Here is a 26,321-nt window from a genome sequence, read left to right as displayed (position 1 = left end):
GAGAAAGCACACGCAAATGAACCAAAACGACCCTCAAGTCACAGCTGGCGATCTGTCTGCCTCTGGCGTCCTCGTGAGAGGTCACAGCTCCATCACAGGTGTGAAGAGACACCCCAAGCACGTCCAGATGGCCACGGACACCCGTGCGGTGCTCCCAGCTCGGTGCGACGCCAGGGCCTGCTTGTGATTGTGTTCCATCAGCTTCGGCTGGACCACGCAGCAGGTGGCCTGGCATGAGCACACATCTGGAATATCTCGATATTCTACATCACCCCAGAAAGCTCGCGAGCTATCCCTTATAAATAAAATATGCACGCACCAGCTCCACAGGAGCAGTCAGCTCCTCCTGAGCTGGACTCCGGTCGTCTGATCACGTCCACAGCTGCTAAATTAAAGCTCCACTTCCACTAAGCAGGTGAACGTGTCAGGAAAAGGAAAGCCAGAACCAGATGTGCATGGAAAGGTAGGCGGCCCTGCTCTCCAGAGCTGCCCGCTGGAGAGCACCAGGCCCAACCTCACCAGCTCCTACAGGAGACCCCCGGGCCTTCCAGGCTGAAGGGAAAGGAACCTTCTCGCCCAAAACCACTGCTGGGACGGGAGGAGCTCAGAGGCGCCAGGGAAAGCTGCTGTCAGCACCGGGCGTCCGGGCGTCCAGGCCCACCCTGCCCACAGCCCTCCCCCCTTCCCCGTTCATGGCCCTCCCCTGCTCACAGCTCCCCTCCCCTGCCCACAGCCCTCCCCATGTCCCCCTAGCCCTCTTCCCCTCCCCTGCCTACAGACCCCCTCCCCTACCCACACCCCTCCCCCTGCCCACAGCCCTCCCCAGCCACAGCCCCCCTCCCCAGCCAACCGCCCTCCCCATGTCCTCCCAGCCCTCTTCCCCTCCCCTGCCCACAGCTCTCCCCTGCCCACAGCCCTCGTCCCCTCCCCCATGTCCTCTGCCCCCTCCCCCCCCCCCCCCGTCCCCCACCCGATGGCCCTCCCTCCAATTTATGGGCAGGTTCACATTCCCGCGGCACCATGCACAAAAACGCCGTCTAAACTGGGACTGGGCACTGCTGACAAGGAGAGCTTTGTCCGGAAGGGGCCAGAGCAGAAAATGTGCTGCCATCTGGCTGGAGCCACAATGCGGCAGTGTGCTCCGACCTCGTGTTCAGTCCCAGGGCAGAGCACGCAGACCCCTCGGGAGGCCAGTGTCCAACTGCACCCTGCGCCAGTCACAGCCCAAGCCCCCGAGCCAGAGCCACCACCTGAGCCTCGCACAGCGGCACAGCGCTCCCCGCGGGTCAGGCGCAGCGAGAGCTCCGGGCAGCACAGGGGCGAGGCGGCCCAGCCCAAGACCCTTTGAGTCCAGGGCCCCCACACGGAGAGCTGGCCCATGCGCTCTGCCGCCGGGCCGAGGCTCCGCCGCCGGGCCGAGGCTCCGCCCCAGCAGGACAAGCTCCGCAGGCCGCCGCTGTCGGGCAGGGCACGGTCATAACAGCCGTCCTGGCGTGGCTGCCTGCGGGAGCAGGGCCGCCTGAGAACCGCCTGTGCCTTCCCTCCACGTCCCGAGGATGCATCCACAGCCACTTTCTCTCAGCCTCTGGGGCTGCGCAGTGCCAGCTGCGAAGTCTGCCTTGGGGGTCCTGCACTGCCCACTGCCACACTCCCGGGCTCCTCTTCCCTCACAGCAGCTGGGCGGGTCGCCTCCTCCAGGAAGTCCTGCTGGCTTTCTCAGCTGGGTTTGGCCCTTCCGTGTCCCACTTGGAATTTAACAGTCAGCTCCCTTGTCCCGTGTGACCCCTTTGTGGGCAGAGGACAAGTCTTTATCTGTATTTCTAGGAGCGCAAAATTCCCGAGATAGGCCCGATGCTCACCGCATTTTAAAAATGAGCGTGTGCATGAATGAACTCACACTGACTGCCCTGCACCAGCCTCTGTGCTGTGTCCAAGCCAGCGAAAGCCACACGCCGTGCGCCAGGCAGGACTCACCGCGGGGCGGACACCAGGACGTGCTCCCTGCAGCATACAGAGATGCGTCCACTTGACAGAACTGTGCAGCCAAGACCAAGATTTGTGTATTTCAATGTACGAAAATTTTACCCAAAAGCAGAGAACTGTGAAAAAAAATGGTGATGACCTGGGAGTGGGGCGGAGGACGATGCATGGGCAGCAGGGGCGGGAAGCAGTCGGGGGTGAGCGAGGGGCTCGGCAGGCACGACACTTTGCTGCTGCTTTAGAGGCGCTTGAAAGTTCCCAAAATAAAAAGCTAAAACCCCCCTCGCACTTGTGTGCGTGAACTTCAAGGAGACCGTCAGGTAGCTCGGCATCGAAGAGCGGAATGAGGAGGGGAGGGGGTTCAGAGGCCGCTCGCGAGCTCTAAGTTACTCGTTTACTCCTCAGAGACGTCGTGACACATTTCACCCCCATCCCACAGGTGCAGAAACAGGCTCCGGAAGGCTCCGCAACTTGCCAAGTGGGCGAAGGACTCAAACTTGAACCCAGGTCCCCCCCCGGGCTTTCCCACTGCAAGATGCTGGAGGTGGAACGAGGGGCTGCCTGGCTCGGGGGGCCCCTGGGATCACCACTCACCTGGAGGCCCCCCTCCCACTGCCCACGTCTGGGCACACAGATGCTGGAGAGATGAAATCATTGAAACGCAGGAACAACGTGTTCGCCCCAGAAGCGTCCCAGAGGACAGCGGTGGCGCGGACAGTGCTTCTCCCTGACTTGACATGTTGCGCTTTTAGTTACATTCTGGGCCCGCGGGTGCCAGGGCTGGTCTGTCTCCTCTGAGCATCTCCCTGCAAGGCGCGGCCTGCAGGTACGGTGGGCAAGGCCCAGAAGCAAGACAGGCACAGGCAAGACAGGCACAGGTGAGACGGACACAAGCGAGACAGGCAAGGCCCAGAGGCGAGGTGGGCATGGCACACAGGCGAGACAGGCACAGGCGAGACGGGCACAACTCGGAGGCGAGACGGGCACGACTCGGAGGTGAGACAGGTGCAGCCCAGAGGCGAGATGGGCACGGCATGCAGGTCAGACAGACACAGGCAAGACAGGCATGACTCGGAGGCGAGATGGACACAGGCGAGACAGGCATGGCCCACGGGTGAGATGGGCACGGCCCATGGGCGAGACGGGCACGGCCCACGGGCGAGACGGGCATGACTCGGAGGCGAGATGGGCACGGCACACAGGTCAGACAGGCACAGGCGAGACGGGCATGACTTGGAGGAGAGATGGGCACAGGCGAGACGGGCATGGCCCACAGGCAAGATGGGCACAGACCAGAGGCAAGAAGGGCACAGGCAAGACGGGCACGGGATGGCCCAAGGCAGGGCTTCCAGGCGCACCAACAGCCACACAGACTGTCTTCTGCCAACACCCAAGCAGATTCACCCTCGGAGGCACCGAGAAAGCCGATCCTGCCAGTCCCGCTCCTGGACGAGGCGTCCACTGGCTGGTGCTCTTTGGACATCACCACGATGACCCATCGTGGTCTAGGAAAGCTGTGTCGTTTCTACTGTAGCTTTCCCAAAAGGCCTTGGGGGCCTGGGGTGTGCCAGTGTGGAAACACGGGTGAGCCCCTGTTCACAGCTCTAAGGCCTGCCCCAGGCAGGTGAAGGCCCCAGGCCCCTCCTAGCACGACAACCTGGAATCCACCCGCTGACGCTGCTGCGCCTTATGCACCTGGACTCACTTCACCCGTCAAACGACTCCCAGCCCACGAACACAAAGCACCCCCGGCCCCTGAGAGCCGCTGCTCCGGGGGACGTCCTCCTGGCTGCGCTAAGGAAGAGCGTGGGGGTCACCCCGAAGGGCGGGGGGCACCACAGCCTCCGTGGGACGAGGCGACGGGCCCGGGACCCAGACATCAGCCCTGCAGAAAGGCCATCGGGACGAGATGACCAGTCGAAGCATCACGGGCTCCAACGGGCTGCTGTCTTCACTCCTACCATAAGTAGATTTACAGAAAACAAGACAAATACAAGGAGAGTTCAACCGAATCATCGGTTTTCTAAGCTTTTTTAAAGCCCAAGAGCCTGTTCCTCAACACTGACGCAGGAAGCCCTGCGAGGGCTGTTTTACTACCAGGCACCGACCAGCACTGGAACTGGACGAAGACCTTGACCGAAAGCGGGGAAAGGTAAAAACAAATGAGCTGATGTGGCTTAAGAGCCTCAAAGTGAGTCGGGAGGTCATCCCAGAGGTCACGCTGATGCACGTCTCAGCAGGATCTCACTGACTGCCACGGGAAACACTCCCCAAACAGCAGGGCTCCCACAGCCTCTGGGACCTCCAGACACTACAGGCAGGGCAGACAGCTCACGAGTTTGGGCCCTGCCAGGGGGCCCGACTTTGCAATTTATGCTCCCAGTGTGACAAGAGTTGGACTCAGTTGTGGTTTCCCTATACAGGGCTCTTCTGTCCATCTATTTGAACCTATAATTAGTATTAGAATTGATAGGTATATGTCCAAGAGACTAAATCTTTGGGCTGGTGTGCAGCTGGGACCTGAACCTTATCGGAGTTGCAACACCTACTCTTCAGTTCTTTGGACTCAGGACAACTAGCAGGGGGTGAGGATGGACAGCCACCACACCAAGGAACCAAGTCTCCAACTGCAAGCAGGAGTCCCATCCATCGGCCCTATGGGATCACAGGCCCCTCTCAACCAGAGGTGGAGTGGACATCACCATCCCATAGTACTCAGGACTGGGGAAGGAACTGTGGACTAGAGTGGACTTACTGGTATTCTACAATATACTTATTGTGATTCTAGCAATGAAAGAAATCATATCATTGACGTAGGAGGCAGTGGCCGCTGGAGGTTCTGAGGGCAAGGAGAGGGAAAAACAGGTGTACAACGGGGGCATTTTTGGGACTTGAGAATTGTCCTGAATGACCTTGCAACGACAGAAACAGGCCATTATAAATCTTGTCATAACCTACAGAACTGGGAGGGAGAGAGTAAACGACATCATAAACTTTAATCCATGCTTAGTGGCAATGCCCCAAAATGTGCTCATCAATCACAATGACGGCACCTCACTGATAAAGGATGCTGTTATGTGGGAAAATGTGGGAGGTGCGGGGAGTGAGGCATATGGGAATCTCCTATATTTTTATCATGATATTTGTATAATATAAGTATTTTTAAAAAGTAAATAAAAACTTTTTAGAAGGGGGGGCATTTTGGATGAGGAGGACACAGATGGCAGGCCTTTCTTTCCTGATGTACTTTGAGGTCACTACAGTGAGACAAAATAGGTACAAAAATACTGAATTAAGATGAATCCATGTATAATTAATGTGACAAGTTTAAATTAATAAATGTGGAACTTACTGTTAAGATATTTTAAGGTGAATGTACAGCATGACAATACTAGCACGCATACAGAAAACATATAGATTAACCAAGCTATGGATGTGCTATTTATCACATGTGATGTCAAATACTACATAAAGGCCCACATGAAAATCTTCACAAACAGCCATAATGAATCTCAATGAGCCCAATGAGAAGAGATGCAGCCACAGAGATGTAACTACAAAGAAGTTCAATGACATGCAAGAAAGCCTAGAATAAGATGTTCAGTGGAAAAAGCAGGGGTGGTTTTTCTTTTAAATATCAAAGATTGCATTCATGAAATTTAAAAATCCCAGATAGAACAAGGGTTTGCATGGACCAAGAAGGCAAGGAGGTGATGATAGACAACAGCATGTAAAATGCTCCCGGCTGCCGCTTTCCCCACAGAATTACTGAGCGGCTAGCAAAAACCAGAACAATCTTTCTCAAAATTCCAGGAAACAGTTAAAGGGTTGTAGTAACTGGGCAAGAAAACAGCTTTAAAACGTGATGAGAGCTTTTCTGCACTTGCGGGCTCATCCGCGAGCAGGCGGAGCCTGCACTCCCATAGTGGGTGCCCGGCCCATTGTGGAGGGAGCAGATAACCCCTGCCGGGTGCCTGGGTGTGGGGGACCACCTACCGGGTGGTAGCCTGAAAGACTGAACCTGGAAAGCTCTCTCTGGCACACCCTCTTCTTATAATTTGCCCTGCAGCAGAAGCAGTGCTAAAGCACTTTTAAGAAACAAGTCAAACCAGACTTCAGTAAAGGATTGCCTGCTTTAAGTCATGCCACAGAGCATCCAGGAGAGCAGAAAGACTACTTCATAGAAAGGGCAGGGGCTTTTGAATTTGTGTAAACAGGGAGTTCCTAAGGTCATGAGCAAGCACATGTCCAGGACAAGACGTGGCTCAGGGAGCACAGGAGAGTCCCCCACTCACATAAGCTCAAGCTGATCTCTGTGGGGGGAGGGCTAAGCACTGAAAGAACAGCCAGGCTGTAAAGACTACAAAAAGGATTTTGTGCATTGGTTTGTTTTACTTAACTCCTGGCACTCAAAGAAATCTATCTCACATTACTATCTGGATACAAACTTAAGGAACAAACAGCTCAGGAATTAAACTCCACAGGTAATACTCTAAAATATTAAATGTATATTGTGCAACAAAAGATTGAAAGATGAACAAATAAGAGGAAATGAGAGTTGATCCAAAGGAACAAGATAAAAATCCAGAAACCTTCAATGAAGAACAGATTTTCGACACACCAGATACAAACTTTAAGAAAATGATCCTCGATATCCTTAAGGAGATAAAAGAAAATACAGAGAAAAAACTAAAGGTTATCAGGAAAACAATGAATGAAAAATAGATCTCAATAAAGAGAGAAATTTTTTAAAAGGAGCCAAACAGAAATACTAGAGTTGCAGAGCACAATAACTGAAATGAAAAATTCCCAGGCGTTTCCAAAGCAGACTGGAGCTAGCAGAAGAAAGGACCTATGAACAAAAATACAAGATAGTTAATATAAGTCAGGCTGAAGAGCAGAAAGAAAAAGAATGAGGGAAAGTGAACAGAGCCAAAGAGAACTTTGGAACACGATCAATATACACATTATACAATATGCAACATATATATGTGCCAATCTACACATTATGGGAATCCGAGAAAGAAGAAAAAGAGGCAGAAGGAATATTCAAAGAAATAATAGCAGAAAACATCCTAAATTTAATTAAAAACATGAATATCAACACTCAAAAACCACAACAAACAGGATGAACTTGGAGAGAAACTTAGTCAGAGATACAGTAATCAAACCATCAAACGATAAGGTCAAGGAGAGAGTTCTGAAAGCCAGAAGAGAAAATCAACATGTAATATTCAAGGGAGTCTCAAACTAAATGCCAATTTCTTACCAGAAATATGGACACAAGGAGACAGTAGGATGAAACATACAAAGTGCTGAAAGGAAACAACTACCTATCAAGAATTTTATATAGGAGAAGACTGTATTTCAAAAATAAGGGGGAGATTAAGACACTCGAGATGAATAAAAGGTGACAGAATTCATCACCGCTGGACCCGTGCTCCAAGCAGTGCTCACGGGAGCTCCGCAGACTGAAGGCAAGGACTTCAGCCAGCGGAAGAGTGGCGTGAAGCATAAAGACATCTGGTCACAGCACGGGTAACTACGAACGTCAGTACTACTGTACTGCAGGGTGGAGGATGTAACTATGTGGAAGACGTGGAGGAAGAGGCTGGGGCACTGTAGTAAATATTAGTGAATTCGCCTCCATGCAGCAGGCACCATGCCCAGATCTCATGCCCAGCGGTATGGCAGGTGGCCATGGAGATGCAGGCAGGGCTCCCGGGCAGCTGCTGGTACTGGGGTGGGTCACAAGCAGGCCTCAGCCGTCAGTGGGGGTACGGCCATACGGTCTAACCACCCACACTGCTTTGAACCCTCCACTTCAGATAGACGGGGGCCAGCTCTGTGGACGGCCACTGCCCCACACCCTCGCAAAACAGTCAAGGAAGTGTTAAAGGGCCTGAATCTATATATATTTTTTCCTCTTTCCTCATTCTATTCCACATTTGAGAGCAAAAATAGTTAACGAAAGTCACAAATTGATGACTCCAGCTCTCAACAACAACAAAAAACTGGTAATCCCAGAGCAGTGGAAGAACTGATATCCAGAGAAATAATAAGACAAAAACTCAATGGATTCTCTACAAAAAAATTGTAAAACATACAAAGAAATAGTACATTTCATTCAAAGGAATAAAAATAATTTGCCAGAAACAATACCTGAGGAAGCACATACATTGGAACTACTGGTAAAAAACAAAACCAAAAAACTTTAAATGAGTTGTTTTAAATATGTTCAATGAGCTAAAGGAATCCAAATAGAATGAACTAAATGGTATTAGGAAAATATAGGAACAAAATAAAAGGGGGGGAATTATTTTTAAAAATGCAAAAATTATGAAGTTGTAGAATACAGTAATTGAACAATAGCAGATCTGAACAGACAGAAGAAAGGATCAGGGAACTAGAAGATAAGACATAAGGAAGAGAAAGAAATAAAAATGAAGAAAAACAGACAGGGCCTGAGGGATCTGCAGGACACAATTAAGCACACCAACTTAACCATTGCTCAATTCCCAGGACAGGAGAGAATGGGGCAGAAAAAGTATCTGAAGAAACAGAGGCTGAAAACTTCCCAAATATAAAGAAAGATACAAATATACATATCCAGGAATCTCAATGAACTGCAAGCAGAATAGACTGTAAGAGTTGTACCCGAACACATTAGAGTGAAAGTCAAAATCCAAAGGTAAAAAGAAGATTCTGAAAGCAGCGAGAGAGAAGTGACTTGCCACATACAGGGATTTCCCAAAGAGATTAACAGTAGATTTCTCATCAGAAACTATGATGGCCAGGAGACAATTGAATGGCATATTTAAAGTCCTTACAAAAACAAAAACTGTCAATCAAGAATGCTATATTCAGCAAATTTATCTTTCAAAAATGAAGGAGAGACTTTCAGGAAGATGGTGAAGTAAAAGACAGGAATCGTTTCTCTCACAGAAAAGTAGCTAGAGGACAGTCAGAAATAACCTGAAAAAAATATTGTGGGGTTTAGGGCACCAGGGGAAGGCTAGACACCACCCAGAAGAGAGAGGGGCACAGGAAAAGAATCTCAATGGAAAGACTGAACTTAAGCTGCAGCTGCAGCTGCTGGCCCCCTCCCCTCTCCCTTGGAGCAGACAGCTTTGAATTCTCTGGTCTCTGGCTGGAAGCTATGGACAGAGAGGACCACAGGGGTCCATCTCCCCAGGAAGGGGGACAGAGAAGGAGGCAGCCTAAGGTTGATTCAACTCTTAACCCATAAATTTGGTCTGTTGTGTCCAAGGAACCTTTCCAGGTTAAGTGGGATGCCATGTTTGCCTGGTGTGCCAGCAAGGAGCTAAGGAGATCCAACCCTCAGTCTCCCTCTCTCCTGACCGGGCCTGGCTGTTGAGGACCCAGAGGGGAGTGGAACTGTTTCATACCTCGGAGTCAGGAGGGCACTGCCAGCAAAGGGAAGAGAACAGCTTCTAGAGTTTGATATGTGAGGATCGAAGAGTGCTGAGGCAGGAGCCTCTGTCATGGTGATTTGGGCAAACACACACTGACCAGGTTTAGAACTGCCAAAGAACGCCATTTGCCAATGGACCAAGAAAGTGTTTGCACAATGGAGGAAATTACAACACTGATGAGGAGGCAGTGGCCACTGGAGGCTCTGAGGGCAAGAAGTGGGAAAAATACGGGGCTCTTTCGGGATGTGGAAATCATCCTGAATGACACTGTAACAACAGCTATGGGCCATTTTATATCTTACCATAACATGCAGAATTGTGTGGGAGAGAGTGTAAACTACAATGTGAACTATGGTCCATGCTCAGTGGCAATGTCACAGGATGGGTTTATCAACTGCAATGAATGTGTCACACAGATGAAGGATGTAGTTTACGTGGGAGGAAGTGGGAGGTATGGGGAGTGGGGCATGTGGGAATCCCTATATTTTCTGTGTAACATTTATGTAATCTAAGTATCTTTTAAAAAATAAAAATTTATATTAGTTTTTAAAAATTAAAAAAATTAGAAAGAAAGTGCTTGCAAGGAAATTAAAAAGTAAACAAAAAGGGAAGCTTTTTCTGGCCTTAACAGCCTCACTCTCCAAGGCGCTCAAAATCAAGTCTGGCACAGATTACTGGATCCATGGCCCATATTTGAGCAACTAAACATGGATGATCCTAAAGAGCTAGTACAGGTTGAACCAACAATCAAAGAAGAGCAGAAACATACAGCCTCCCACCACTAAATCCCTACACAAGAGAGAGAAATTGAGCATCAAACTCATCATCATACTCAGATGCTGACATGTGCAAAAAATACAAGTCATATAACAAAATGGAAGATATGACCCAAGCAAAGGAATATATCAAAGCCCCAGATAAAACACAGCATTTAAGACAACTAATCAATGAGGTTCAAACAATTTTCCTAAATCAAATCAATGAGTTGAAAGACAATATGATTACAGAGGTGAAGGACATAAAAAGGGCAAGCACAAAGAAGAATGTGAAAACCTGAATAGAAAAATTACAGATCTAATGGGAATGAAAGACACAATAGGTGAAATCAAAAACACATCAGAGGCATAAAACAACAGACTTGAAATGATAGAAGAAAGAATAAATGATGCAGAAGACAGAACTGAAATTGAAGAGAGAAGAACAGAGAGAGAAACAAAAGGGGAAAATTGAGCAGAGGCTCAAGGAGTTGAATAATAACACAGAGTACAACAACTTCAGTGTCAAGGAAGTTCCAGAAGAAGAGAAAGGAAAAGGGACAGAAAGAGTATTTGAGGAAGTAATAGCTAAAAATTTCCCAACTTTCATAAAAGAAATGAACTTACATGTCCAAGAAACGCAGAGTACTCCAATCAGAATAAACTCAAATGCATCCTACTCCAAGACACATACTATTCAGAATGTCAAACACCAAAGATAAAGAGCAAATTCTGAGAGCAGCAAGGTCTAAGCAAACCATCACTTACAAGGAACACCCAGTAAGACTTAGTGTGGATTTCTCATCAGAAACCACGGAGGCAAGGAAACAATGGTATGACATAATGAGGATACTGAAAGAGAAAAATGGCCAGCCTAGAATTCTTTATCCAGCAAAATTGTCTTTCAAAGATGAAAGTGAGTTTAAAATATTCACAAATAAAAGAATTTGTAAAAAAGAATCCAGCTTTGTGGAAAGCATTAAAGGAAGCCTGGAAGAAAAAGAAGAGAAAGGCTTGAAGGAGCGTGTAGAAGGCAAGACTATCAGAAAGGAAAACTAAAAGAATAAAAAAGGCAGACAAAAATAAGATGTGAGATATGATAGCCAAAGAATAAAATGGTGTAAGTAAATGATGCATTTACAGTAATATCATTGAATGTGAATGGATTAAATTCCCCAATGAAAAGACAGAGTGGATAAAAAGACAGAATGGATAAAAAACATCAGCCATCCATATACCTGTAGACATATGAGTCTACAAGAGACTAACCTTAAACCCAGGGATACAAACCAGCTGAAAGTTAAAATTTAGAAAAAAGATATTCCATGCAAAGAGTAACCACCAAAAAAGAGCAGGGGTAGCTATACTAATATTAGACAAAAACAGGCTTTAAATGCAAAAAAAAAGGATAAGCAATGCAGAAGGCTATTATACATTAATAAAAAGGAAAACCCACCAGGAAGAAGTAACAGTCATAAATGTATATGGACCTATCCAGGGTGCCCAAAAATACACGAGGCAAACTCTGGCAAAACTGAAGAAAGAAACAGACATCTCTACAATAATAGTTGGAAGACTTCAATACACCACTCACATCATTAGATGGAAAAATTAGAACAGTGAATCTGAACACTATGATAAAAGAGGTAACCCTAACAGACAAAAACAGAATATTGCATCCCAAATCCATGGGTCATATATTCTTCCCAAATGCTCATGGATCTTTCTCTAGGATAGACCACATGATGGGTCACAAGGCAGGTATCAATAAATATAAAAAGGCTGAAAATTATACAAAGGACCTTCTCAGATCATAATGGAATGAAGCTGGAAATTAATAATAAACAGGAAAGGGGAAAATTCTCAGATGTGTGAAGGCTGAGCAGCACACTCATACATAAATAATCAGTGGGTCAAAGAAGAAATTCTAAGAGAAATTAGCAAATGTTTCAAGATGAATGAAAAGGAGAGCACAACTTACCAAAACTTATGGGGAAAAAAAATTATGGGATACAGTAAAGGTAGTGCTGAAAGGAATTTTCTTAAAATACATTTTTAATTATTTTAAAAAGATATTTAGATTACATAAAATGTTACATAAAAAAATATAAGGGATTCCCATATGCCCCACTACCCACACTCCCATGTTACTCCACATTAGCAACTTCTTTCATTGCTGTGGTACATTCACAGCAAATGATGTACACATTTTAGACACTGCCTCTAAACATGGATTATAGTTTACAATGTAGTTTACACTCTCTCCCACTCAATTCTGTAGGTTATGTATGACAGGATATATAATGGCCTGTATCTTTCATTGCAATGTCATTCAAGGTCAAGTCCAAGTCCTGAAAATGCCCCCATATTACACCTCTTTTTCCCTCTCCCTGACTTCAACACCTCTAGTGGTCACTGTCTCCACATCAATGAAATAATTTCTTCCATGGCTAGAATCACAATAAGTCTATAGTAGAATATCAGTAAGTCCACTGTAGTCCATATTTAATCCCCAATTGTGAAGATTCTGGGATGCTGATGCCCACTCCACCGCTAATTGAGAGGGGGCCTCAATCCCGTATGGCTGATGGATGGGACTCTCTTGCTTGCAGCTGTAGACTCTCTTGGTTCCTTGGTGTGGTGGTTGGCCATCCTTACCTCCTTGCTAGTTGTCCTGGGTAAGTCCAATGAACTAGAGAGTAGGTGTTGCAACTCTGCTGAGGCTTAGGGCCCAGGTAGCACATGGACAGACCAGAGATTCAAGTCTCTTGGACATACACCTACCAACTCCAGCACCAATTATAGGTTCAAATAAAAGGAACAGAAGAGGCATGTGTAAAGAAGTTACATCTGAGACCAACTACATCACACTTGAGAGCACAAAATGCCAAAGTAGGGCCCACTGGCAAGGCACCAAGATCTGGAGCTATCTGCTATGACTGTAGGACCTGGGTGTCTCCAGAGCTCTCAGGAGTCCCACTATTTTGGGTGTATCTACTTTGGCTCTCTATGATATACTGCTGAGACATGCATACATATTAATTCTCTGATGACCTGTCCACTCACTTTGAAATCTCCAAGCCATATAAACTCATTTGTCTTTACCTTTTCCTGAAAGGGAGATTTATAGCTCTAAATGCCTATGTGTAAAAAAGAAATAAGAGCTAAAATCAAAAACATAACTGTACACCTGGAGCAACTAGAAAAAGAACAGAAAACCAAACCCAAAGCAAGTGGAAGGAAAGAAATAATAAAGTTTAGAGCAGAAATAAATGAAATTGAAGGAAAAAAACAATAGAGAATATCAACAAAACCAAAAGTTGGTTCTTTGAGAAGATCAATAAAATTGAAATACCCCTAGCTAGACCAACAAACAAAAAAAATAAAATCAGAAATGAAAGAAGGGATGTTATGACTGACCACAAAGAAATAAAAAGGATCATAATAGAATATTTTGAGCTTGTCTACCCTGCTTATAGTTTCTGGATATCTCTAGAGCCCTCAGGAACCCCACTATTTGAGGCACTGTTTACTTTTGGCAGTCGATGAGATCCTGCTTAAACTTGCATAAGCATAACCTCTGGGATGACCTCCTGACTTACTTTGAAATCTCTAAGCCATAAAAACTCATTAGTATTTTACCATTTCCTCCTTTTGGTCAAGGTCTTTTTCCAGATGCACTGCTAGTTGGTGCTTAGTAATAATCCCTCAGTAACAGGAAGGTTCGTCCCCGGGAGTCATGTCCCATGCCGGGGGTAAAGCAGTATGCTTATATGCTGAGTTTGGCTTAGAGAGAGCCACATGTGAACAACAGGGAGGCTTTCAGGAGATAACTCTTTGGTAGTATATAATACTAGGCTAAGTTTCAATTTCACAAGAAAAGGTTCATAAATACAATCACCAATGTCAAGGGTTTGGAATAATGGTCTGTCTTCTTCACTAGACATTGCCTTTGTACTTGGGATTCTTTATGTTCCCCAGTGCAACAGAGTTAGACTCATTTACAGGTTCTCTACACATGACTCTTCTGCCCTTTTTCTTTGAACCCATAATTAGCACTATACTTGATAAATACATGTCCCAGAGACTTAAATGTTTGGTCCATTCATATGCCAGTTCAGTCCTGAATTTCAGCAGAGTTGCAATATCCATTCTTCAGTTCAGTGGACTCAGTCAGGACAACTAACAAAGAGATGATGATGGATAACACCCATCCCAAGAGAAAGAAAGTGTCTGTAACTGCAAGTAAGCTAGCTCCATCCATCTGCCCCATGGGATCTAAGCCCCCTCTCACTTAGAAGCACAGTGGGCATCGCCACCCCAAAATTCTCAAGATTGGGGCAAGAACAATGAACTAAAGTAGACTTATTATTATGCTACTGTAGGCTTATTATTCTAGCAATGGAAGAACTCTCTTACCATTGACGTAAAGGCAGTGGCCACCAGAGGTTCTGAGAGATGGAAGAGGGAATAGCTATAATATGGAGGTATTTTGGGGACATTGGATTTGTCCTCACCTACACTGCAGTGACAGATACAAGTCATTGTATACTTTGTCATAACTTACAAAATTGTGCAGGACAAAGTATCAACTATAATGTAAACTGTAGTCTGTGGTTAGTAGCAATCCTTCAATAAGGGTTCCTCAATTGTAACAAACATACCACACTAATGACTATTAATGTGGGAATGTGTAGGAGGGGGAGGAAGTGGGGCATATGAGAATTCCTTATATTTTTATGTAACATTGATACAATCTAAATCTCTTTTTAAAATAAAAAAAAATATTTTTAAAAAGAGGATATGAGAAACTGTATGCCAACAAGTTAGATAACCAAGGTGAAATGGTCAAATTTTTAGAAACACACAAATAACCTACATTGACTCTACAAGAAATACAAGTAATCAACAAACCAATATCATTTAAAGAGATTAATCAATTATCAAAAATCTCCCATCAAAAGAAATTCCAGTACCAGATGGCTTCACAGGTAAATTCTACCAAGCATTTCAAGAAGAATTAATAACAATCCTGTTTAAACTCTTCAAAAATTGAAGAGGAAGGAAAATTACCCAACAAAGTTAATGTAGCCAACATCACCTTAATACCAAAGCAAGATAAAGATACCACAAGAAAAGAAAATTACAGACCAATCTTCCTAACGAATATAGATACAAAAATTCCCAAGAAAATACTTGGAAAGAGAATCCAACAGCATATTAAAAGAACTATACACCATGGCCAAGTGGGGATTTATTCCTGGTATGCAAGGGTCATTCAACATAAGAATATCCATTAACATAATATACCACATTAACAAATTGAGGGGGGGAAAAATAAACCCACACAATCATCTCAAAATAAGGCATTCAACAAAATCCAACATCTTTTCTTGATAAAAATATTTCAAAATATAGGGATGGAAGGAAAGTTCCTCAATATAATAAAGGGCATATATGAAAAACCCACAACCAACATCGTATTCAATGGGGAAAGATTGAAAGTTTTCCATCTAAGATTGGGATCAAGACAAGGATGCTCACTGTCACCAGTTCTTCAACATTGTACTACAAGTTCTAGCTAGAGCAATTAGACAAGAAAAAAAATAAAAGTCATCCAAATAGGATAAGAGGAAGTAAAACTCTATTTGCAGATGACATGATCCTATATTTAGAAAATTTTGAAATGTCTACCACAAAGCTACTTGAGTTAATAAACAAGTTCAGCAAAGTGGCAGAATACAAGATCGACATACAAAAATCAGTAATGTTTCTGTATACTAGTATTGAACAATCTGAGAAGAAAATCAGGAAAAAAAACTCCATTTACAATAGTTAAAAAAAAAAAAACCCTCAAATACCTAGGAATTAATTTAACCAAAGATGTACTGGATGTATAAGTCGGAAAACTACAAAACATTGCTAAAAGAAATCAAAGACGACCTAAACAAATGGAAATACATTTCATGTTCATGGATTGGAAGACTAAACATTGTAAAGATATTAATCATGCCCAATCTAATTTATAGGTTCAATGTGATACCAGTCAAAATTTCAACTGCCTACTTCATAGAAATAGAAAAGCCAATTATGCAGAGTATTTGTGTAGCTCAGTGGTACAGCACCTGCTCTGCATGTACAAGGTCCCGGGTTCAATCTCTGGTACCTCCAAGAATAAAAATAAAAGATAATTTTTTTAAAAAGTCAATTACAAATTTATTTGGAATATAAAGGGCACCCACCCGGATAGCTAAAACCATTCTATAAAGAAGAGCAATGTGGGCGGCGGACTTGGCCCAGTGGTTAGGGCGTCCGTCTACCACATGGGAGGTCTGCGGTTCAAACCCCGGGCCTCCTTGACCCCGTGTGCAGCTGGCTCATGCACAGTGCTGATGCGCGCAAGGAGTGCCCTGCCACGCAGGGGTGTCCCCCATGTAGGTGAGTCCCACGCACAAGGAGTGTGCCCTGTAAGGAGAGCTGCCCAGTGCGAAAGAAAGTGCAGCCTGCCCAGGAATGGTGCCACACACATGGAAAGCTGACACAAGATGACGCAACAAAAAGAAACACAGATTCCCATGCTGCTGACAACAAGAGAGGCGGACAAAGAAGACGCAGCAAATAGACACAGAGAACAGACAACTGGGGTGGGGGGGAAGAGGAGAAAAATAAATAAAAATAAATAAATCTTTAAAAAAAAAAAGAAGAGCAATGTGGCAGGACTCTGTCTAACCTTGAAACATATTACAAAATGACAGTGGTCAAAAAGGCATGGTATCAGCATAGTCTAGAGAGACACTGATCAGTGTAACAGAACCGAGATGTCCATAAATAGACCCTTACCTCTATGGTCAACTGGTTTTTGACCAACATACTAAGTCCATATTACTGAGATAGACAGATTCTTTAACAAATGGTGCTAGGAGAACTGGATATCCATCCAAAAGAATGAAAGAGGACCCCTATCTCATTCCCTATACATGAATCAATTCAAAATGGATCAAAGACCTAAATATAAACCCAGGGCCATAAAACAATTAGAAGAAAATGTAGGGAAACATATTCAAGATCTTGTAACAGGTACTGGTTTCTTGGACCTTACAATGAAAGCATGAGGAACAAAAGAAAACATAGATAAATGGGACCACCTCAAAATTAAATACTTTTACACCTCGAAGGACTTTGTCAAAAAGATAAACAACCCAATTAAAAAATGAGTAAAAGACTTGCATAGACATTTGTCCAAAAGAAATACAAATGAAAAAAAAAGGAAAAATGTTCAGCATCACTAGCCACTAGGGATTAGGGAAATGCAAATCAAAGCTACAATGAGATATCTTTTCACGCCTATTAGAATGGCCACTATTAAAAAGTCAAAAAACTACAAAAGTTGGAGAGGATGCGAAAAGGAACGCTTATTCACTGTTGGAAGGAACATAGAATGGTACAGCCACTGTGGAGGATGGTTTGGCAGTTTCTAAAGAAGTTGAATATGGACTTGCCATGGGACCTGGCAATACCATTAGTAGAGAAGAACTCAGAGCAGCAACACAAACAGATATCTGCACCCCCATGTTCACACCAGCGTTATGCACGACTGCCAGAAGATGCAGACAACCAAGGTGTCCACCAATCAATGAATGCAGGTCTTTTACTCATTTTTTAATTGGGTTGTTTATCTTTTTGTTGTTGACTTGTAGCATCTTTTTATATGAATGATAAATAAATTGCGGTGTGTACACATTATGGATTATTAAGAAGAAATGAAGTCATGAAGCCTATGACAACATGAATGAACCTGGAGGACATTATCTTGAGTGAAGCAAGCCAGAAAGAAAAGGACAAATATGGTACAATTGTGCTACTATGAACTAAATATATTGTGTAAACTCATGAACTTAATAACTACAATAGGTCACCAGAAAATAGAACAAGTTTAGAGAATGGAGAGCTGAGGGTTAAACTGTTCAAAACTGGTAAAAAGGTTGTTCATAAATCTTTGGAAATGAACAGAAATGGTGAAAGCATATCATAATGTTTGAAACTAGCAATACTAATATGTAGGTATGACTAGTTGAAAAGGAAAGTCTAGGGCCATGTATTTTACTAGAAGGAAAGCTAAAAACTGTGACATGGGACTGTACAGCATAGTGAACCCTCATGTGCAATGTGAGTATGGGTGGTATTGCATATATAAGTTTGTTGTTTTTTGAAACAATTTTACTTCAATGTTACGGGATGTTAATATCAGACAAAAATACAAGCAAAGTAAAATATGAACAGTAGTGATACTAATATATTAATAATCTTCCCTTAAGGGTTTTAAGAAAAGGAAATATACCAAGTGAAAGAAAATATTCAAAAGGTACTACATATTATTTGACTCCAACCATACAAAACATAAATATAAATAAATTAGAAAGACAGAAACAGAATAGCAGCTATGTACAACAGGGATTGAGAGGCAGAGCTTTCTTTTATTTTTTATTCTTTATTATTATTATTGGAATAATGAAAAATCTCTTAAAATGACTGAAGTGAGGAATGCACAACTATGTATTTACACCAATATAAACTATGTATTTATACTATGTATTTGTACACTTTGGATGCACTGTATGGTTTATTAATATTTATCAATAAATTTGATTTTTTTTAAAATGAAGGAAAAATAAGACATTTCCTGATTAACAAAAGCTGAAAGATCATTACTAGAAAACCAACCAGACCTATAAGAAATGCTAAAGGGAGTCTTTCAGGCTGAAAGAAAAGCGCACTACACAGTAACTCAAAGCCAAAGCTTTGAGAAGAAATAAAAAGCACTGGGGAGAACAGGTGTGGCTCAAGCAGCTGGGCTCCTGCCTCCAACATGGGAGGAGCTGGGTTCAGTTCCTGGTGCCTCCTAAAGAAGACGCGCTGCAACGAGCAAGCCGCAACGAGCCACAAGCAGAAGTGGCTCAGCAGCTGGGTGCCCGCCTCCCACATGGAAGATACTGAGTTTGGTTCCCAGTGCCTCCTAAGGAAGACAAATAGACAGATGAGGGAACCATCTCAGGGGGGAATAAAAATTTTTAGAAAAGTGCATTGGTAAAGGAAACTACACAGGTAAATATAAAATCCTGTGTTGCTGTACTTTTGGTTTGTAAATGCTCCTCCCCCCATATGACTTAACAGGAAAATGTATAAACTGACATGTAAAATCCATGTTAATAAGCATACAATGTATAAAGATGTAATCTGAGCCAGTAACAATATAAAGGTGGAGGGATGGAAATACATAGAAGCAGAGATCTTGTATAAAACTGAAGCTTGGTTATACAAGACAAACAAGGTTATTTAAGATGCTCATTGTTAAGTACAAAGGTGACCACTAAGAAAATAACCAAAAATACAGAGAAAAGGAAAAACAAAGGGAATCAAAACGGTACACCACAAAAAAGAAACTAGGCACAATGTTTCTACTAATGACATTAGTAGAAAAATAGGGTAAAAATACATTATCATCTCGGATAATAGAGAAAAGGCATTTGACACAACCCAGCACTCCTTTTTGATAAAAAACACTCAGAAAACCAGAAATAGAAGGAAACTTCTTCAACATGATAAAGCCATATATTAAAAATAAATAAGCAAAAAACCATAGCTCAATGGTGAAAGACTGAAAGTTTTCTCTCTAAAATCAGAACAAGACAGGATGCCCACTTTCATCACTATTATTCAACATATTTCTGGAAGTTCTAGCCAGAGCAATTAGACAAGAAAAAGAAAAGGCATCCAGATAGGAAAGGAAGAAGTGAAACTTTCCCTATTTGTAACTCACATGATCCTACACATAGAAAATCCTGAAATATCAACAGCAAAACTGCTAACACTAATAATTCAATGAAATGGCAGGTACATGCAAAAATCAGTAGTATTTCCATACTCTAATAATAAAGAATCTGAAGAAAATCAAGAACAAATCCATTTTTCAATAGCAACTAAAAGGATAAAATAGGAATAAATTTTAAGTAAGGATGTAAAGGACTTATACATGAAAAACTATAAGCCACTGTTAAAAGAAATCAAAGAAGTCCTAAATAAATGGAAGGACATTCCATGTTCATGAATTGGAAGACTACTTATTATTAAATGTCAGTTCTACAAAGTGATTTACAGATTCATTGTAATCCCAATCAAAATTGCAACAGTCTTCTTTGCAAAAATGAAAGTCAGTCATCAAATTTACATGGAATAATAAGAGCCCCAAGAGGCAAAGCCATCCTGAAAGAGAAGGACTCACACTTCCCACTTTTAAAACTTCCTGCAAAGTCACAGTGATCATTAACAGCATGGTACTGGCACAAGGAGAGACATAAAGACCAATGGAAGTGAACTGAGAGTTCAGAAGTAGATATATTTATGGCTGACTTTTTTTCTTTAATTTTTCTTCTCCCCCCCTCCCCCTCATCTATCTGCTCATCCTCCTCAGGAGGCACCAGGAACTGAACCCAGGACTGCCCATGTGGGAGGCGAGCGCTCAGCCGCTGACCACTTCTGCTCCCGGCTCATTGTGGCTCGTCTTCTTTAGGAGGCACTAGGAACCAAACCCAGGACCTCCCAGGTGGGAGGCGGGAGCCCAGCTGCTTGAGCCACGTCCACTCCCACCCATTACTTTTCACAAGGGTACCAGGTCCAATCAATAGGGAAAGAATAGTCTCTTCAACAAATCGTGCTGGGAAAACTGGATCCCATATGCAAAATGAAGGTGAACCCCTTCCTCCTACCATATAGAAAAATTAACTTAAAATGGATCAAAGACCTAAATATGAGAAAGAAAACTATAAAATGTCTAGAGGAAAAAATAAGGAAGCATCTTCAGGGACTTCTGTTAGGAAATGATTTCCCAGACTTTACACCCAAAGCACAAGCAACAAACAGTAAAAATGGAACTTCATCAAAATTGAAAACTTTCGTGCATCATGGGACTTCTTCATTATAGTAAACAGAGAAGCGGGTGTAGCTCTGATTGAGCACGTGTCACTTGGATGAGGTCACAGGTTCAATTCCCAGTACCTCCTATTAAAAAATAACAATAAAGATAACCCATAAAATTGGAGGAAAATATTTTGAAACCACATATCAAATAAAGGTTTCATATTTAGAATAAAGAAATCCTACAAATGAACAAAAAGACAATCCATCATAAAATGGCAAAAGACTTGAAAAATATTTCTCCAGAGGGTATACAAACGTGCAAAACACACATGAAAAGATACTCAACATCATTAGGTATTAGAGAAATGCAAAATGCAAAACCACAGTGAGGTACCACTTCACACCCACTAGAAAAAAACGGGAAATAACAAGTGTTGGAGAGGATGTGGAGAAACAGGAGCACTCCTTCACTGCTGGTGGGGGTGGAAAATGGTACATCTGCTGTGGAAAGCAGTTCGCCAGTTTCTCAGAAAGTAAAGTAGAGAATTGCCATGTGACCTGGCAATCCCACTTCTAGGTACATCCAAAAACCTGAAAGCAGGGACTCAAACAAATACGTGTGCACACTGATGTTCACTGCCACAATGTTCACAACTGCCGAAAGATGGAAGCACCCAAGTATCCATCCACTGATGAATGGATAAACAATGTGTAATTCAGAAAAAAAAAAAGACTCTCAATAAGCACGAAGATCGGTGGAGTCTGCCCTGGCCCAGATCCGCTCCCCGGGTGCGCGGGCCGCTGCCTGCCTCCGACTGGCGCGCCCAGGAGGTCTCGCCACTCACCGCGTCCAGCTCCTGGGACACGCGCCGGCGCCGCAGCTCCTCCACCCGGTCGCACACGTCCGAGAAGCAGGTGCTGTAGTAGTCCGCGTACTGCTCGGCCAGGTCGTCGATGCTCCCCAGAGAGCCGTCCTGGGGTGGGGGAGGCAGAGAAGCCCGCGCTCAGCCGCGCCAGTGCCCCCAGCCCCGGGCCTCACGGCCTGGGCCCCGCCCCGCCTGGGACGCACCTGGCCTGGGCCCCGCCCCGCCTGGGACGCACCTGGCCTGGGCCCGCCCCGCACAGGCGCCAACCCCACCTGGACCCCGCCCCACTTGGGCCCCGCCCCGCCTGGGCCTCAGCTCCCTGGACCCCACCCTTGCCTGGGCCCCACCCCGCATGGGCGCCGCCCGCCTGGGTCCCCTGCGGTACCTGGACCCCGCCCCGCCTGGGCTCCCGCCCCCACCTGGGCCCCGCCCGAGCTGGGCCCCGCCCCGAATTGGGCCTCAGTTGCCTGGGCCACGCCCCCTCCTGGGCACCCCTGCCTGGACCTCGCCCCGCCTGGGTGCCCGCCCCCGCCTCACCCCCACCTGGGCCCCGCCCCGCCCGGGGCCCATTTCGGTCCCGCCCCACCCCCACCAGTTCCCGCTCCACCCGGGTCTCACCCCCACTTAGGTCCCGCCCCCAGCTGGGCCCCGCCCCCCCAGGCTGCCCCCAGCTGGGCCGCCCCCAGCGCAGCAGTGAGGCCGCGTCCTGGAGCTCGAGCGCTCGAGGACCGCAGGGACCGCCCAGGCCCGGGAAGGCGCCGGCTGAGGGGCCACGACAGGCGCAGCAACTGCTGGTCGGTCCCGGGCGCACCTGGGGCAGGGGGGGAGCTTCGAACGCCCCTCATGGGAGAAGAGCCCCAGGCCCCCGTCACCCGGGAGCCGAGTGCCCTAAATGAGCGCAAGCCCTCGTCTTGGATGCGGGACGCTAGGAAGCAACTCCAGCCCCCACCCCCACCCAGCGCGGCCCTCAGGACGCGGGGCCAGGAGGCGCACCCCCTCCCCGCGCTGACCCCGGAGCCTCCTGGAGCGAGGCCAAACCTGTCCACCCAAGTCTGCGCCTGCCCGCCCGCTGGAGGCCGCACCAGCCCACGGGAGACCGCACCTGCCCGCCCACGGGACTGCCCACTGGAGGCCACACCTACCCGCCCATGGAGCTGCACACGGAATTGCCCACCGGAGGTTGTGCATGCCCGCTGGAGGCTGCGCCTGCCCGCACACCGAGCTGCCCACAGGAGACCGCCCTGCCCACTGGAGGCCACGCCTGCCCACTCACCAGGCTACCCACTGGAGGTTGCGCCTGTCCACCGGAGTCTGTGCCTGCCCGGCCACTGAAGGCCCCCAGCCCACGGGAGACCGCGGACTGCCCACAGGAGACAGCACCTTCCCGCCCACAGGACTGCCCACTGGAGGCTGTACCTGCCCACCCACGGAGTTGCCCAAGGGACTGCCCACCAGAGGTTGCACCTGCCCACTGGAGGCCACACCTGCCCGCACACGGAGCTGCCCACTGGAGGCTGTGCCTGCTCACTGGAAGCTACGCCTGCCCACAGAAGCCCATATTTGCCGGCCCACAGGGCTGCCGGCTGGAGGCCACGCCTGCCCCGGGGGCTCCCAACTGCTCATCGCCCAAGGCCCGGGGGGCTCACGGCCCTGCCACCGTGTGGAAATCCCCTTTTCAGCACAGACTCCTTTCCTCCAAGTGTTTTTCGCAAGACCACTCTGGAAGCCACAAGAGCAGCACAAGGGTGCACCCACTTTCCGCTCTGCAGGGCGACAACCACCTGCCCTGCCAGACAGCAGATGGGCCTCCGAAAGTCTCTTTGCAGGACCCCAGGCCTGGGCCACAGAGCGCGCACCTCTACGCCACATCTGCACTCACTGGGCCTCCGGAACTAAGGGAACTGGACACGGAGAGAAATCATTTTCCCTTCCTATAAACGAGGGAATTTCCTTGAAGCCAGGAGAGCAGGCAGAGGGATCCCACGTCCCCCTCAACTGCCCAGGGAAACAGGCCTGGCAGCCAGCAGTCAGGAAACTGCTGGAAGGCAGAGAGGCTCATGGGGAGAGCCAGGCTGGAAACCTCCAGGGTGGCTCCTGAAATGGAGGTGGTGATCAGAAGGGAGTCCCAAGGACAGCTCGAGAATCTCGACCTCCGGCAGGGTTTCCCTGTCTGTCTACCCCCGCTGTGTAATCTGCCTTGACAGTGGCCAGCCTCTGCTGAGAAGGGACCACCCACCAGGCGTCCTACAAAGTGTCCCCAAGCCCCGCCCAGAGAGAAGGATGCTGCTGGTGAGTGACCTGGGGCTGCAGAAGGGGTGGGGGGCCCAGGGGAGGCCAAGGGAAGGGGGCCCGGGAGGGGGTGCATATTGCAACCAGCCAGCTGCCTCCTGAGCCAGAGGCCGCTCCCCCAACCACCTGAACCCCAACACCAGGTAACTGGGAGAGCACTGGAAGAGACCGAAGGAAAGGGGAGGCAGAGGTGCAGCTCCCCGGGAACGTCCATCTGTCCACCCGCGGCTAATAGCTGCCCTGGGAGGGCACAGCGCTGGTCAGAAGTCCCTGCTCAGTCCTCCTGCACAGCCAGGGCTTTAGCCCCAGGGCCTTGCCCCTGCTACACAGCAAACCCTCACCGCCCTGCTGCCCCCCCCCCCCCCCCGGGACATGGTATTTTCTTAGCTCTCTCTTAGGTGGAAAAGACAAGGAGCACTCTCCTGACCTGACCAGGCTTGAGAGAGGGGGAACAGGCTCTGTGAGTTTCAGGAGCGCAGCCCTGAGGCTGCCTCTCCCACAGCTGGAGCCCGGCAGTCTCCCTGGGCTCTGGGTCCTGCTGCCTTCCGGAGTCCAGAGCCGATTACTGCCCTCAGCCATCCAGGAGGCAATTCAAAGTCTTCCATACCTGCGTGAACTTGGCAGCAGGACAGCTGCGCCCCCGAAACCTGCCTCCTCCCCTCGCTCTCGCTGCCTGGCTCCAGGGTTGCTCTATCTCTGTCTGCCTGTGTCTGTCCTTCTCTCTCTCCATCTCCTACACCCACTTACAGGGGCACCAAGGTTCTAATGTCCGGTCTTGAATTTTGAGTTCTCTTAAAAACTGCCAGCTTTCACATTTTTGAAGTGTACAACCTATCACAGTTGCCTCTTTTCTGGGACTAATTAAGGCCACCAGCTAAAATTTAGAGACAATTATGTGGATACTTGGTTCTGATGACTTTTCCTTCTCTTTTCGACTCCTCTTCCATGTATCCTAGAAACACCATCAAAGCTGACTGCTCAGTCCTACAGTTTGCAAGCTACTTATGAAACTTTTTGGTTACCAGTGAAGTTTAAGTCTCACTTCATCTTCAACCTCCCAATAATTCAGGGGCCTGTAAAACATACCTGTTGCTCATGAAGAGGAAAATCAGATGCTCAGCTCAGGCCAGGGGAAGCAAGCACCTCACCTGCAAAAGGTTGTACCATCCAACCCACCTGTGCTCAGGTCACAGCCACCTGGAGGAGGCAGCCCAGCTGCTTCCCTTTTCCCAAATTGCTTTTGCGATATGAATCAAACCCCCACAATCCCACTTTCAAATCAGTCATGATGACTTAAATGCCAAGCAGGGAAAAAGAAAAGGGCATGTTTTAAAGAACTGGTGTGGTCTGCCATCCCTGGAAAGGAGCCAGTCCTCCCAATCAGATGGAAGCAAAGATGATTTTCTAGCCACTTCCAGGGCTGTCTGGTCACCTTGCACCATTTTACCCAACTTGCTGAAACAGCAGGGCACTGCTCAGTGAAAATGTGCACTTTCACTAAAACTCGCTGCTTCAGGGGAGCACTCCCACTGCACCCTTTGGAATGTCACACCACAGGTATCACTACAACGCACTGATGCTACGAAACAAACTGCTAACTATGAAGCGACTTCAAACCATCTCTTCACTTACTATAATTAGTGCAATTGTTAAAACACTGAAACAAATTCCTTTTTAACCCATTTTTTCTTTTGAAGGGGTCACAGTTTCTGGTCTAGAGTTTATTACTTTCTCTTGTGTTTCACTTCCTTATTTCCCCACTGGTCCTCATGCATTTAGCTAAAGCAGTGTTTATTACTTCCTCTTGTGTTTCACTTCCTTATTTCCCCACTGGTCCTCATGCATTTAGCTAAAGCAGTGTTTATTACTTCCTCTTGTGTTTCACTTCCTTATTTCCCCACTGGTCCTCATGCATTTAGCTAAAGCAGTGTTTATTACTTCCTCTTGTGTTTCACTTCCTTATTTCCCCTCTGGTCCTCATGCATTTAGCTAAAGCAGTGTTTATTACTTCCTCTTGTGTTTCACTTCCTTATTTCCCCACTGGTCCTCATGCATTTAGCTAAAGCAGTGTTTATTACTTC

At 46.4% G+C, this 26,321-nt stretch overlaps 1 protein-coding gene across 4 annotated transcripts in view; it reads right to left on the bottom strand.

The window, feature by feature from the left end:
- Positions 1-26,321, bottom strand: part of SASH1 (SAM and SH3 domain containing 1) — a 730,341-nt gene that overhangs the window by 114,583 nt on the left and 589,437 nt on the right. For 3 of the 4 annotated variants that reach the window (XM_058307625.1, XM_058307627.1, XM_058307626.1), the window contains exon 2: positions 21,931-22,059. The exons of the other annotated variant lie outside the window; for it this stretch is intronic. In XM_058307625.1, coding sequence (XP_058163608.1) covers positions 21,931-22,059 — 129 coding nt within the window. The remainder of the gene's footprint in view (positions 1-21,930; positions 22,060-26,321) is intronic. 4 annotated transcript variants of the gene reach the window in all.

This window comes from Dasypus novemcinctus, chromosome 11, assembly GCF_030445035.2.
Source record: "Dasypus novemcinctus isolate mDasNov1 chromosome 11, mDasNov1.1.hap2, whole genome shotgun sequence".
Lineage (NCBI taxonomy): Eukaryota > Metazoa > Chordata > Mammalia > Cingulata > Dasypodidae > Dasypus > Dasypus novemcinctus.
The sequence above is the reverse complement of the archived record's forward strand: the minus strand, read 5'-3'. Positions and strand labels throughout refer to the sequence as shown.